This window comes from Clinocottus analis, unplaced genomic scaffold, assembly GCF_023055335.1.
Source record: "Clinocottus analis isolate CAN_PGR_092001 unplaced genomic scaffold, fCliAna1.0.p SCAF_45, whole genome shotgun sequence".
Lineage (NCBI taxonomy): Eukaryota > Metazoa > Chordata > Actinopteri > Perciformes > Cottidae > Clinocottus > Clinocottus analis.
The window spans coordinates 30,001-45,000 of NW_027176202.1; the positions used below are offsets into that span (position 1 = coordinate 30,001).

The 15,000-nt window shown below is 50.3% G+C and overlaps 1 protein-coding gene across 1 annotated transcript in view; it reads right to left on the reverse strand.

Moving 5' to 3' along the window:
- The window catches only part of drosha (drosha ribonuclease III), a 73,572-nt gene that overhangs the window by 16,060 nt on the left and 42,512 nt on the right, over positions 1–15,000 (reverse strand). The window contains exons 22-24 of the mRNA XM_068599326.1: positions 14,441–14,511; positions 4,266–4,310; positions 1,056–1,213 (exon numbers count right to left, since the gene is read on the reverse strand). Coding sequence (XP_068455427.1) covers positions 1,056–1,213; positions 4,266–4,310; positions 14,441–14,511 — 274 coding nt within the window. The remainder of the gene's footprint in view (positions 1–1,055; positions 1,214–4,265; positions 4,311–14,440; positions 14,512–15,000) is intronic.

Consider the following 15,000-nt stretch of genomic DNA (forward strand, 5'->3'; position numbering starts at 1 on the left):
ACACACACACACACAGCAATGTCCTTGTGGTGAAATCCAAACGATTACAGAGCGCTTGTGTCACCTTTGTGTTGCGTTGTAAAGCACTGAAACTCCTCAAATTGGAGCGAGATGGAGGATGGAGGAGGAGGAAGAGGAAGAGGAGGAGGAGAAGGACGAGGACGAAGAGGAGGAGGAAGAGGAGGAGCAGGAGGACGAAGAGGCGGAGGAGGAGGACGAAGAGGAGAGGAACACTATGCTCTGTATTAATGAGCAATCCGCAGCTACACAACGATGACATGTTTGTAACAAACAAGCCGGCGTCTCGTCCAATCAATTTAAAACTTTACTGGCTATTGAACAAATGTCCAGGTTGAGAAGGGAAAAGAAAAAACATTTTCCAAAGTCGCCGCGGCAACGCGACAATTAAAAAACACAAAACCAAAAGTTTACTGCGGTCGTCTGACTTCAATCTGGACTACAAGCTGATGGAAGTGAGAATCCAGGTGGGCTGAAGCGCGACAGCGAGGGAAAGCAAGAGGCTGCAGGGAACGGAGGAGAATCTTCTTTCATGGTTCCCGTTTCCCACGAGGCACCTGGGCTGCGGCCCCGCAGGTAGAAGCAGACCTCACACACCTGAGACTCCGTCCTCCCTCGGTTACATCCTGAGCCCCTCCCTCTTCCACCGAGGCTCTTTGGACGTGACATTCAAGAGATGGCTTCCACACACGGCGAGGGAAGATGTGTACGCGGCAGGAGGGAAAGATAATGATGGTGTAGGAGGAGACATCCACAACAGGCTTTCACATTTAAAATGCTCCACGTATGACGGAGCTCCCGGCGTCTGCGATCATATTATATATGATAACGCATCATGCCTCATCACCTTCTGAAGGGAACACACAGAGCCGGGATACTTCTGCTGCAGCATCCTGCAAATTACATCTGGCCGTGTGTGCGCCTCACTTTGCATTTTAATTGGCTGTAACTCCATTATGCACACACACACACACACACACACACACACACACACACACACACACACACACACGCACACACACGCCGGCCGTACTCACAGGGTGAGGTGGTTGAAGCCCACGGTCCTCAGGGTGAAGGCTCGGGCCAGAAGACGCACATGTGTGAACAGAGTCCCGATGGAGTCCTCGAAGCTGGTGAGCTTCTGCAGGACGGGCGACGTCTCGATCAGCTGCCGGTCCGTCTGAGGCTCCTGCACCTGCACCAGGAGACAGGTGGAGAGGTTAGCGCCTCCACCGCCGGCTACCTCCATCACTCCTCCACTCCTTCATCACGCCATCACTCCTCCATCACTCCTCCATCACTCCTCCATCACTCCTCCATCACGCCATCACTCCTCCATCACTCCTCCATCACTCCATCACTCCTCCATCACTCTGAGACGTGTGTGAACGGCTCAGCTTTTAGATCCTCTAGCTATGAGGTCACAAAGAGCAGCTCATTCTGACTATGTGGACTGTGTACCATGTGTATACTACCCATATGTACCATGTGTATACTACCCATATGTACCATGTGTATACTACCCATATGTACCATGTGTATACTACCCATATGTACCATGTGTATACTACCCATGTGTACCATGTGTATACTACTCATATGTACCATGTGTATACTACCCATGTGTACCATGTGTATACTACCCATATGTACCATGTGTATACTACTCATATGTACCATGTGTATACTACCCATATGTACCATGTGTATACTACCCATATGTACCATGTGTATACTACCCATATGTACCATGTGTATACTACCCATATGTACCATGTGTATACTACCCATATGTACCATGTGTATACTACTTATTATACACCATGTGTCTATGAAGCTTCTTCAAGTTTCCCCTATTAAAGGGTTTGTAATATCTTTATTTAGGTGAAAGGGTTTGTAATATCTTTATTTAGGTGAAAGGGTTTGTAATATCTTTATTTAGGTGAAAGGGTTTGTAATATCTTTATCAACTCGATGGGCCTTCGAGGAGTCGAGTTCACGAGGGCGGGGCGTGAGGTCGCGATGACCTTGACCTTTTGGCCGCTTAAAGCTCATGCGTTCATCCAGGTGGACGTGTTTGTGCCGTGATGGCAGAAAGGCCTCGAGGCCTTCCTGAGATGTTCAGATGTTGAGATGTACGACGAGAGCACAAACGCTGGTTCGGTGACATTAAACGTGGCGCCGCTAAGCGGACATTTGACTAGCTAGTCAAACGTCTTCTTCACAGAAAAAGCACGTCATCGAGAACATAGGAGGGAATTCAAGGTCAAATAATACGGAGTTCATTTGTGGCTCTTGCAGGAAAAAATAAATAAAAAATCTCATAGAGGATTTTATACCTTGAGGGTCTAACACAGCCAAACCATTAAAAATGCAGAAACCGATGTCAAAAGGTCAGAACGTTGTGTTATTGTCAAGAGTCTGAAGAGCTCTCATGGCTATGGCGGGAAAGGACCGGGGCATCTGGGAAATATATCACTGCGTCCATAGAAAGACGGTTTGGAATATTTGCCAATTTGTGAATTGTGGGTTTAAGCTTCTTTTGTGCAGCTGCAGTGAGAACATGCTCTGACCCGCAGGAAGTACACTTTACAAAATAAAGTCTTCTAGCTATAAATAGTGATTTACCCGCCGACAAGTGATTGGAGGTTGTTGTGTTCAATAACTCAAGAAAAAGACGTTCCTACGAACATTTAGACTCAGATGGAGACAGTGAGTCTTTACAAATCAGCTGTTTCTAAATGCTTCTCTGAAGCATCTTCTTTCTCTGAAGCATCTTCTTTCCTTGTGTTTTCGTAAATAAAATGACGAGTAAACATCTTTTCAGTCTCCTGTTAAGCCACCGCACGGAGCCGACACGCAGCTTTTAAACCGGGCATTTTAATTGGAGAGCTGCCGGTAATGTCATGGTTCCATCTTCCAATATGTCCAGAAAAAGAAGAAGAAACATTTCATTTCTGCCTCTCTCTCTCTCTCTCCCCCTCCCTCCCTCCCTCCCTCCCTCCCTCCCCCTCTCTCTCTCTCTCTCTCTCCCTCCCTCCCTCCCTCCCTCCCTCTCCCTCTCTCTCTCTCTCCCTCTCTCTCCCTCCCTCCCTCCCTCCCTCCCTCTCCCTCTCTCCCTCTCTCCCTCTCTCTCTCTCTCTCTCTCTGTGTGTTAATTAACGAAAGGCGTTTAAATGTCAGACTTCACAACTAACGGCATCTGACGAGTTCAGCACTCAGACACTTGCTTCCTTCAGGGGAGCGGCCAGCAGCCAGCTTCAAACGGGGGGAGGAGGTGGTGAAGGGGGGAGGAGGGAAGAGGAGGTGGAGGAGGAGGTGAAGGAGGAGGAGGGAAGAGGAAGTGGAGGAGGAGGAGGTGAAAGGGGAGGAAGAGGAGGAGGAGGAGGTGAAAGGGGAGGAGGAGGAGGAGGAGGAGGAGCAGGGAGGAGGAGGAGGAGGTGAAGGGGGGAGGAGGAGGAGCAGGGAGGAGGAGGAGGAGGTGAAGGGGGGGAATAAAAACTCAACAGCAGTAATGGGAAAAAATAAAACACTTTTGAAAACGCCTTCAAAGCTTCACTTTCAGCTCCGTGCAGACCGAACGCAGAATCAGAGGCGAGGTCACTCAGGGGGCTCGTGTTCCACCCTCCTCCTCCTCCTCTTCCTCCTCCCCTTCCTTCTCCTCCTCCTCCCCTTCCTTCTCCTCCTCCTCCCCTTCCTCCACCCCTTCCTTCTCCTCCTCCTCCTTCTCCTCCTCCTCCCCTTCCTCCCCCTCGTTCATCCTCGTCATGGGTGCAGGAGGAAGAGGATGATAGGAGGTGTTATTGGCACCGTGTTACTTCTCAGTGTTGGACTTCATGTTTCAGTGTAAACCTCCTGGAGGCTTTCATCAATTATGGAATTAATAATTAAATAAATAATGAACGGCAAGATGTTTTTGTAGCTCAGATTCTATCGTCTGGAGACAAGAAGGTCGGGGGTGGGGGGCACCCAGAGGAGACGCCGCAGACACGTTGGGGTAATAATACCCTCCCCCCCCCCTCGGGGGCTCCACCCTGACCAGGTGCCTCCACTGTGCAGCTCCAGGAAAAGACACTGCAGAGGTTATTCTGAAGCAGCACACACACACACACACACACACACGCACACGCGCACACGCGCACACACGCACACACGCACACACGCACACACGCACACACGCACACACGCACACACACACACACACACACGTGTAATGAGCCCAGAGTGAGCAGCAGAGGCGCACCGACCTGCAGGGGGTGAGGAGGGTAGTTGAGCCAGACCTCCTGGAGGCCCTGAGGAGACAGAAATAGAGTATTAGAAGTAGTACTCATTAGAAGTAGTACTCATTAGAAGTAGTACTCATTAGAAGTAGTAATCATTAGAAGTAGTAATCAAAGCTTCCAGGACTCCTTTGCTTCAGAAACACACAACGTGTGTGAATGAGGTGTATTTTAATGTGGCGGCAGCTGAGAACAGCTCCACTGATACAAAGTGAGGCTTTTTCGCCTGTCGGGTTAATTACAGTCAAATAAACCAAAAATAGACAGAGAAACATATTGAAAGTCCTCTGAGACAAAAACACAATATACCTCAAGAAAGTTAAAACAAGTGAAAAACAGACCATACAGTTTTGAAGCAACAATAGATCCACCGACACGACCGGAAAGACACAAGCAGCATTTCCCTCAGCGTCTGCTGACGCGTCACATGATCAGTGCACAGCGTCTGCTGACGCGTCACATGATCAGTGCAAAGAGCTCGTCCCTTAAACTCATCCTGATAAAAGAGGATTTCACTCTTTACTCTTCCTCGCTGCATTATCAGCAGACTGGTATTGTGTTCACACACTGCTCAAACCTTTGCATGTAAACTAGCTGCATGTATTTATATCTATCAGTACAACTGAACATATGAAGACTGAAGCTAAGACGCATTCCTGACAGCTGAGAGGAACAACACACTTTATTCTGGTTCATATGAAAGAGACAAAACCTTTTCATCCCTCACACCTTCAGCATTGAAGTGCTGACGATGATGAAAGTCTGGGAAACGCGTTCATGTTCAGATTATTTATTCATGTCCTGTACTGGTCCACCGGCTTCCACAGAGAGCCAGTCATTCATTCATTCATTCATTCATTCATTCATTCATTCATTCATTTGTGGCCACTTTGGAGACAGAAAACCAGCTGAAACACAATATTGACTTATTGTCATCAACGGGAGGGGGGGGGGGGGGTAAAGGGATGGGGGTAAAGGGATGGGGGGTAAAGGGATGGGGGGTAAAGGGATGGAGGTAAAGGGATGGGGGGTAAAGGGATGGGGGGTAAAGGGATGGGGGGTAAAGGGATGGGGGGTAAAGGGATGGGGGTAAAGGGATGGGGGGTAAAGGGATGGAGGGTAAAGGGATGGGGGGTAAAGGGATGGGGGGTAAAGGGATGGGGGTAAAGGGATGGGGGGTAAAGGGATGGGGGTAAAGGGATGGGGGGTAAAGGGATGGAGGGTAAAGGGATGGGGGGTAAAGGGATGGGGGGTAAAGGGATGGGGGTAAAGGGATGGGGGGTAAAGGGATGGAGGGTAAAGGGATGGGGGGTAAAGGGATGGGGGGTAAAGGGATGGGGGGTAAAGGGATGGAGGTAAAGGGATGGGGGGTAAAGGGATGGGGGGTAAAGGGATGGGGGGTAAAGGGATGGGGGTAAAGGGATGGGGGGTAAAGGGATGGAGGGTAAAGGGATGGAGGTAAAGGGTTGGGGGGTAAAGGGATGGAGGTAAAGGGATGGGGGGTAAAGGGATGGGGGGTAAAGGGATGGGGGGTAAAGGGATGGAGGTAAAGGGATGGGGGGTAAAGGGATGGGGGGTAAAGGGATGGAGGTAAAGGGATGGGGGTAAAGGGATGGAGGGTAAAGGGATGGAGGTAAAGGGATGGGAGGGTAAAGGGATGGGGGTAAAGGGATGGGGGGTAAAGGGATGGAGGGTGAAGGGATGGAGGGTAAAGGGATGGAGGTAAAGGGATGGAGGTAAAGGGATGGGGGGTAAAGGGATGGGGGTAAAGGGATGGGGGGTAAAGGGATGGGGGTAAAGGGATGGGGGGTAAAGGGATGGAGGGTAAAGGGATGGAGGTAAAGGGTTGGGGGGTAAAGGGATGGAGGTAAAGGGATGGGGGGTAAAGGGATGGGGGGTAAAGGGATGGGGGGTAAAGGGATGGAGGTAAAGGGATGGGGGGTAAAGGGATGGGGGGTAAAGGGATGGAGGTAAAGGGATGGGGGTAAAGGGATGGAGGGTAAAGGGATGGAGGTAAAGGGATGGGAGGGTAAAGGATGGGGGTAAAGGGATGGGGGGTAAAGGGATGGAGGGTGAAGGGATGGAGGGTAAAGGGATGGAGGTAAAGGGATGGAGGTAAAGGGATGGGGGGTAAAGGGATGGGGGGTAAAGGGATGGAGGTAAAGGGATGGAGGGTAAAGGGATGGAGGTAAAGGGATGGGGGTAAAGGGATGGGGGTAAAGGGATGGGGGTAAAGGGATGGGGGGTAAAGGGATGGGGGGTAAAGGGATGGGGGGTAAAGGGATAGAGGGTAAAGGGATGGAGGGTAAAGGGATGGGGGTAAAGGGATGGAGGTAAAGGATGGGGGTAAAGGGATGGAGGGTAAAGGGATGGAGGGTAAAGGGATGGAGGATAAAGGGATGGAGGATAAGGGATGGAGGTAAAGGGATGGCGGGTAAAGGGATGGAGGTAAAGGGATGGGGGGTAAAGGGATGGAGGTAAAGGGATGGAGGTAAAGGGATGGAGGTAAAGGGATGGGGGTAAAGGGATGGGGGGTAAAGGGATGGGGGTAAAGGGATGGAGGTAAAGGGATGGAGGTAAAGGGATGGAGGTAAAGGGATGGAGGGTAAAGGGATGGATGTAAAGGGATGGGGGGTAAAGGGATGGAGGTAAAGGGATGGGGGGTAAAGGGATGGGGGTAAAGGGATAGAAGATGTGTCTCTCAAGTGGTCGCCAAGGCCATCGGCGTCAGAGGCGTGTTGCCCGAGGTGTCGCGGTGAGTCATGGCGGGATGGAGGAGTGGAGGTAAAGTACAGCATCACTCAGGTGTTTAAAGAGGTTCAAGCAGATAAACCTTTAAGATGCGGCACTAGCCCACGGCGGAGAGGAGGGGGGGGGGGGGGTCAGCAAATGGGCGCCTCGTCTCCTCTCCACCCAGCTGTGCAGCACATCGCCCTGAGCGCCACATGAAACATTCATGATGGAGGTCAATAAATACATTTGAGGGAACGCTTCCACTTCTTCATTTTTTTATCCCCGATTTGCTCGACTCTGCCCGGTGACAACAGCCGAGGAGGAGGATGATGAAGAACAAGGAACCCCAAAGAAGAGAAGAAGAGGAGGATGAAGAACAAGGAACCCCAAAGAAGAGGATGATGAAGAACAAGGAACCCCAAAGAAGAGAAGAAGAGGAGGATGAAGAACAAGGAACCCCAAAGAAGAGGATGATGAAGAACAAGGAACCCCAAAGAAGAGAAGAAGAGGATGATGAAGAACAAGGAACCCCAAAGAAGAGGATGATGAAGAACAAGGAACCCCAAAGAAGAGAAGAGGAGGAGGATGAAGAACAAGGAACCCCAAAGAAGAGGATGATGAAGAACAAGGAACCCCAAAGAAGAGAAGAAGAGGATGATGAAGAACAAGGAACCCCAAAAAAGAGGATGATGAAGAGGAGTGTACACAAGTGTCTCTGGCTCATGATGGAGGCTCATGGTTGAAGCTGCTCCAACTCTCCCGCCCTCCCTCCGTCCCTCTCATTCTCTCCATCCTAACCCCCCCTCAGTCATAACCCCGGAGGGAACGAGGCGCCGCTCGCCGCTGCAGCTCAACCCGGCGCTCTCCAGCGCCGTGATGGGACATCACGGCGCTCTCCTCCGACGAGGTCCAGCGCCTCTCGACAAATTGCTGTGGAGCTCCAGGCTGCCAATCAACCCATCGAGCAGCGGCAGAGGAGTCGATACGAGACGATCGATAGCAGCATGAAGCCTTTTCTCCTTCTCCCTGCCAGAGCGTCAAGGTGATCTTCCACACGAGGACAACACAGGAACTCTTTGGGGAAGACCAACACCTGGTTCATGGTCCAGGTGAAGAGCGCCTTTCACCGCGTGGGCGGAGCAGCCGCTGGACGTGCCCTCGCATTACTTCTCATTTTCATATTGAACACCCCGCTAACGGGCTGATGGATGCACCTGTTAGTGTGTGGAAGGGGGAGGGGCTACTGGGCGCGTGAGGAAGAAGAGCGGCGAGTTGGTTCTGGTTTAAATGCCAACCGTGTCCGTGTGTCATGTATGATATGTTGCGTGGCGATAATGTGTCGATACGCAAAAGACGAGTATATCGATCTTTTATTTAATCAATTCCAAACCTTTTGGTCCTGGAATAATAAAATCAATGTTTTTTTGTTGACGACGTTTTCCTTTGGGGACAAGTTGCGGTTGGAAATCGCAGTACATCGAAATACTCAGCGTATCGCAGTATCACGATAATATTGTATCGGGACTTCAGTATGGTGATAATATCGTATCGTGGGATCTCTGGTGATTCCCACCCTCCTGTCTACACTAACACAACACACACACAACACACACACACACACACACAGGCGGTGAACACAGTTTTGTTCCCTATAAATTCATCGTGAGGAAAGTGTACGTTACACTTTTTAAAGCGCAGCCGCTTAAAAAACGCCTTGACAAAATCGCACCGGGCGTTTTTTTCCATTTTTTTTGAAAGAGTCTGATGAATACGTATCCGCGAGTTGTGTCTGGATGACGAGAGCGTCCAGTCGTGCTTTGGGCTGAGCAGCTTGAGCGTCTTCTGAGCAGCAGAGTCGTGTTTTCATCTAGAATTGTAAAACTCTTTGTAATTAAATAATATTAGTGTCTTGTCGGAGGTTTCCATTTGCTTTGGAATTCCCCGCTATTCACACCACATGAAACCAGGAAGGAATAAATCCCGCCTCCTGCTTGATCCCATTGGCTGCCGGGGCCGAGCGTGACAGTGACGAGCTGCGCGACTCTGCGCTTTGCGCTTAAAAGTTATATTTTAACTTTTAAATGCGCTGAAAAAACGCTAGAAAAACGCGCCGCGCAGCGTTTAAAAAGCGCGCATGAAAGGCGCCGTACTCAGGGAAACAATGGTTTTGCTAGCAACGCGTTTTTTAGAGTCGTGTCTGGTGTGATCGGCTCCTTACTCTTCCTCGCTGCACTATTCACAGACTCTTATCACTGTTTGTTCAAAGCTCTGCAGAATTAGCTGGAGAAAAAACACGTTTTCTTTGAATGTTTGAAGCGGCAGAAGCAGGAAGTGTCGGGTTTATACGTTCTAAAACATAACAAGAAGTCATCGCTGAAAGACAAACGTATCCTCGGCCTGACATGTGGGCGTGCTTCCCTCTACGTGGGAAGGAAAACATCGGACGGAGAGAGAAAGAAGGGAATGTGCTCATGAATTCATTCTCCAGACCAACTGCACATTTCTGCACAAAGCCAACAAACCGCACATCGTACCAACGCAGGACAGGAACAGGGCAAAGGTCAGCGAAGGGAACCGCTTGTTCTCTGCAATGCTCGCCAACAAGTAATCTCTGTGTGTGTGTGTGTGTGTGTGTGTAGATCAGCTGGGATCTGGAGCTGGAGAGGGCGTCGGCAATCATCCTTTCACCTGGACGAGCGCGCAAAGGCCAGCTGATGACATCACAGGATCAAACGCAGTTCAAACTGGCTTCCAGCAGCATCAGAGGAGCATCAGTGTCAAGCAGCACGAGCTTGACGCCACCTCTCCAGCCCCTAAACTGCCTCCCTCTATTCTTGCATTAAATCTTATTTTAGCGCTGCGACCACCAGGGAGGAACTGCTGCGACGCCAACAGCGATCCTCCCCTGTTGTCACAGCGGCGTTAATAGCGGCCCGACGGACTCGCCCGCGGCTTCACCGGCGAGGTCGTCATGATGATGATCGCTGCCTCCAAGAGGAGGCGTCGTCATCCCTCCTTTCATTCCTCCCTGCAGCGGCGGCGGCGTCCAGGACGGGAAGCAGTGGAGCCGCTCCGCCTGCAGAGGAAGACTGTCTGTCTCCATGCTGGCGCTTTGGTAACCTGCGCAATAACATCATTAGCAAATTAGCATCTATTGTTTCCTCCAGGCGTGTGTGTGTGTGTGTGTGTGTGTGTGTGTGTGTGCATTCCATCCGCGCGGCGGGAGCACGCCGTCGTTTGGGAAAACCGGCGCCAGCGAGAAGGTGATGTGTGGAGGGGGACAGAAATAACTGTTGCGCTCCATGAATGCTGCATCAATTACAGCATCGCAGAAAGAGAAGAGGGGGGGGAGGGGGGAGGGGTCGTACAAAAGTACAAAAAACTGAACTCGGGCCTCGTGTTTGTTCCTGGAGGTCTTGAGGTGGAGATGATGCGTGCTTTTGTCTCAGGGAGTCAATTCAGAATTCTACCTCCAGAGTTGAGGAGCTTTTTGTGTTGACTTGTCACGAGGAGGACCGGAGCAAAACATCTGCCGGGGGGGATGACATCCTGGTGTGTGAGAGAGGGAGGGACACACACACACACACACACACACACACACACACACACACACACACACACCAGCCAGCGTCCCGTTGTTACAGACAGCTGACGGAGGCTGAGGGCTCGATCGATGGAACGCCGCTCCGACAAAACGGGAGAAAGAAAAAGATAAAGAACGTGTAACAAACTGTTGGCGCTGCCTCTCTTTAGCTGGTGGGAAGACTGTGAAGTGCTGCTAGAAATACACACACACACACACACACACACACACACACACACAGCCCATCGGACCACCCGACTGGGGTCTGGCTTGCTTTCTGGTGAGAGGCCATCTGTCCACTCTCAGCTTTGTATGACAGAGCAGCCATCAGGAGGATTCAGCAGGCGGAGAGGGGAGGAGGGGAGAGGTGGGGGGGGGGGGGGGGGGCTCCAAAAAAAAGATCTCAGATAAGTTGAAGTTGTCTTTCTCTCCAACCTGCTCTTCCCCTCCTACCGCTGACCACGCCCCCACCGCTGACCACGCCCCCACCGCTGACCACGCCCCCACCGCTGACCACGCCCCCACCGCTGACCACGCCCCCACCGCTGACCACGCCCCCATCCCCAGTATGAGCAAATGGTTCCTATTCAAACGTTGCTCCTCCTGTTTGTGATCCTGATGAAGTCGCGTCGGCTCTTCTGCTCAACAATGTGTTCACACGACGCTTCACAGGGAGGAACTCTCCCAGAAGAAGCTGAGAAGAGAGGAGGAGAAGGAAGGAGGACGGACAGGAGAGCTGATGTCTTCTTCCTCCACCACTGGCGTCAGACCCGCGATGCAGCTGTGATGGAGGTCCTCTCAGATCCCACTCCGTATCCGCTGTGTGCTCATGGAACATGCTAACGCTACTATTAGCCTCCATCTCCTCTGTGATCGCTCCATCTGGACCCCCCCCCCCCCACAGGTGATGACACTACCTGAATAACAGCAGTATCTCTTCTTCGTACCCACTGACACGCTTCCCTTCTGCATGAGAAGAGGAAGGCCTCGTCCTCCACCTGCTGCTCTTCACAGTAAGCTCACTCGATGGAAATGTTGTGTTGTTTTTTAACAATGTTGTGTTGTTTTTTAACATCCGTTGCAGCAGCTCTTCTCGTAAACTCGGTCTTTACGAGAGGATCTCTCGCCAAGCACACGAGGAAAGACCTTCACTCCACGACGACCTCCATAACTTGTTAACCGCGGGGCCGACAATAAAAAACAAACCTCACCGCCGTCTTACCGCTGTGCACTGGAACGCACCTCAGACCGCTTCGTCACGGCTTCTTAAATAACCGGTAACGGCTTCAAACTGAGGAACTCTTCTGTTTTCTGGAAACAAACGTCTGTACTTTGGTCTCAGTGTCCTCGTTTTGGATTATTATGTCTCAGGAAATAAACTTGAATGTGTCAATCAAAGTGTAAATAAAACGACAATAAAAAGCACATTTTCCTTCAACCGTGAATAAAAAAAGAAAAAGTGTTCCAGTCAAATTTTGTACATATATATTTTTGGGATGATCCCCAATGAATTCCCGCTTTGGACCCGGCCCCTTCAACCTTCTGGAAAAATCCTCCTGCTCCCATTTTAAGTCCCAGCATGCCCCATTCATAAAATACGTCATATTTTTCTATTTCTGAACCCAACGACACAGTTTCTTGACTGAAGCTCCTTCCTAACAGGACAAGACTTTGTGTTATTGTGATTGTTGCTGCAGGTTCTGGTTCTTTAGGTCCTAATCTTTACAAAAGGTGTCTTATTGACGCTCCAGGAGGCTTTTTGGGAATGTGGCTCACATCATGCTGGATGTTCATAGTTACCATCAAAATAGTTCAGATTTTTTTGCAGGCAATTTCTTTCCCAAAACTCTCTCAGCCGCCCGGCGGGGTCGCCGCTTCATTTAGTGGAGTCGTAACGCCGCTTCATTCAATGGAGTCGTAACGCCGCTTCATTTAGTGGAGTCGTAACGCCGCTTCATTTAGTGGAGTCGTAACGCCGCTTCATTTAGTGGAGTCGTAACGCCGCTTCATTTAGTGGAGTCGTAACGCCGCTTCATTTAGTGGAGTCGTAACGCCGCTTCATTTAGTGGAGTCGTAACGCCGCTTCATTCAATGGAGTCGTAACGCCGCTTCATTTAATGGAGTCGTAACGCCGCTTCATTTAATGGAGTCGTAACGCCGCTTCATTCAATGGAGTCGTAACGCCGCTTCATTTAATGGAGTCGTAACGCCGCTTCATTTAATGGAGTCGTAACGCCGCTTCATTTAGTGGAGTCGTAACGCCGCTTCATTTAATGGAGTCGTAACGCCGCTTCATTTAATGGAGTCGTAACGCCGCTTCATTTAGTGGAGTCGTAACGCCGCTTCATTCAATGGAGTCGTAACGCCGCTTCATTTAATGGAGTCGTAACGCCGCTTCATTTAATGGAGTCGTAACGCCGCTTCATTCAATGGAGTCGTAACGCCGCTTCATTTAATGGAGTCGTAACGCCGCTTCATTTAATGGAGTCGTAACGCCGCTTCATTTAATGGAGTCGTAACGCCGCTTCATTTAATGGAGTCGTAACGCCGCTTCATTTAATGGAGTCGTAACGCCGCTTCATTTAATAGAGTCGTAACGCCGCTTCATTTAATGGAGTCGTAACGCCGCTTCATTTAATGGAGTCGTAACGCCGCTTCATTTAATGGAGTCGTAACGCCGCTTCATTCAATGGAGTCGTAACGCCGCTTCATTTAATGGAGTCGTAACGCCGCTTCATTTAATGGAGTCGTAACGCCGCTTCATTCAATGGAGTCGTAACGCCGCTTCATTTAATGGAGTCGTAACGCCGCTTCATTCAATGGAGTCGTAACGCCGCTTCATTTAATAGAGTCGTAACGCCGCTTCATTTAATGGAGTCGTAACGCCGCTTCATTTAATAGAGTCGTAACGCCGCTTCATTTAATGGAGTCGTAACGCCGCTTCATTTAATGGAGTCGTAACGCCGCTTCATTTAATGGAGTCGTAACGCCGCTTCATTCAATGGAGTCGTAACGCCGCTTCATTTAATGGAGTCGTAACGCCGCTTCATTTAATGGAGTCGTAACGCCGCTTCATTCAATGGAGTCGTAACGCCGCTTCATTTAATGGAGTCGTAACGCCGCTTCATTTAATGGAGTTGTAACGCCGCTTCATTCAATGGAGTCGTAACGCCGCTTCATTCAATGGAGTTGTAACGCCGCTTCATTTAGTGGAGTTGTAACGCCGCTTCATTCAATGGAGTCGTAACGCCGCTTCATTTAGTGGAGTTGTAACGCCGCTTCATTCAATGGAGTCGTAACGCCGCTTCATTCAATGGAGTTGTAACGCCGCTTCATTTAGTGGAGTTGTAACGCCGCTTCATTCAATGGAGTCGTAACGCCGCTTCATTTAGTGGAGTCGTAACGCCGCTTCATTTAGTGGAGTTGTAACGCCGCTTCATTTAATGGAGTCGTAATGCCGCTTCATTTAATGGAGTCGTAACGCCGCTTCATTTAATGGAGTCGTAACGCCGCTTCATTTAATAGAGTCGTAACGCCGCTTCATTTAGTGGAGTCGTAACGCCGCTTCATTATATTCTCAGGGATATTGTTTCATCTCTGACGTGCGGTGATGCGAGAGCTCGGTGTGAAGCGCCTGCTTCACACAGGAAGTCACGTCCGCACACACACACACACACACACACACACACACACACACACACACACACACACACACACACACACACACACACACACACACTCAGTGTGTGTCCACAGGAAGGACACACAACCTGTCCACACAACCACAGAGTGCAGAGGACGCATCAGTGACACACTTTGTCGTTACCTCGGTTTTGAAAAGCAGTCGACCGAAAAGCTGGCGGGACTCCGTGAGGCCGCCCTCCAGGTACACAGCACCTGGAGACAAGAACCATGGATTAATGACACACAACGCAGGACACACAACGCAGGACACACAAGGCAGAGCTAGCTGATGTTTGTACAAAGACCAGGAGCAGAGGAGCCGTCCATGACGCAGCTGGAGAACATCAGACCTTCAGACTCTTCATTCAAACAAGAGCAGAGCTTCTATTGATCCTCATGGAGTCAACATGACCTCCAGGTCTCTGAGCAGGTCCAACATGTTAGAGAGGAGGAAGAGGAGGAGGAGGAGGAGGAAGAAGAGGAGGAGGAAGAAAATGACGAAGAAGAAGAGGAGGAGGAAGGAGGAAGAGGAAGAAGAGGAGGAGGAGGAGATTGTTGCATCGCCACAGTGAGCAGGAACAGGCCAAGGTCACATAATTATCAAACTCTAACGTCGCACAAAGACGTATGAATGCAGCTGACAAACACGCACAACCACACAGCCACACAGCCACACAACCACACCGCTGGACCTTCCATTCA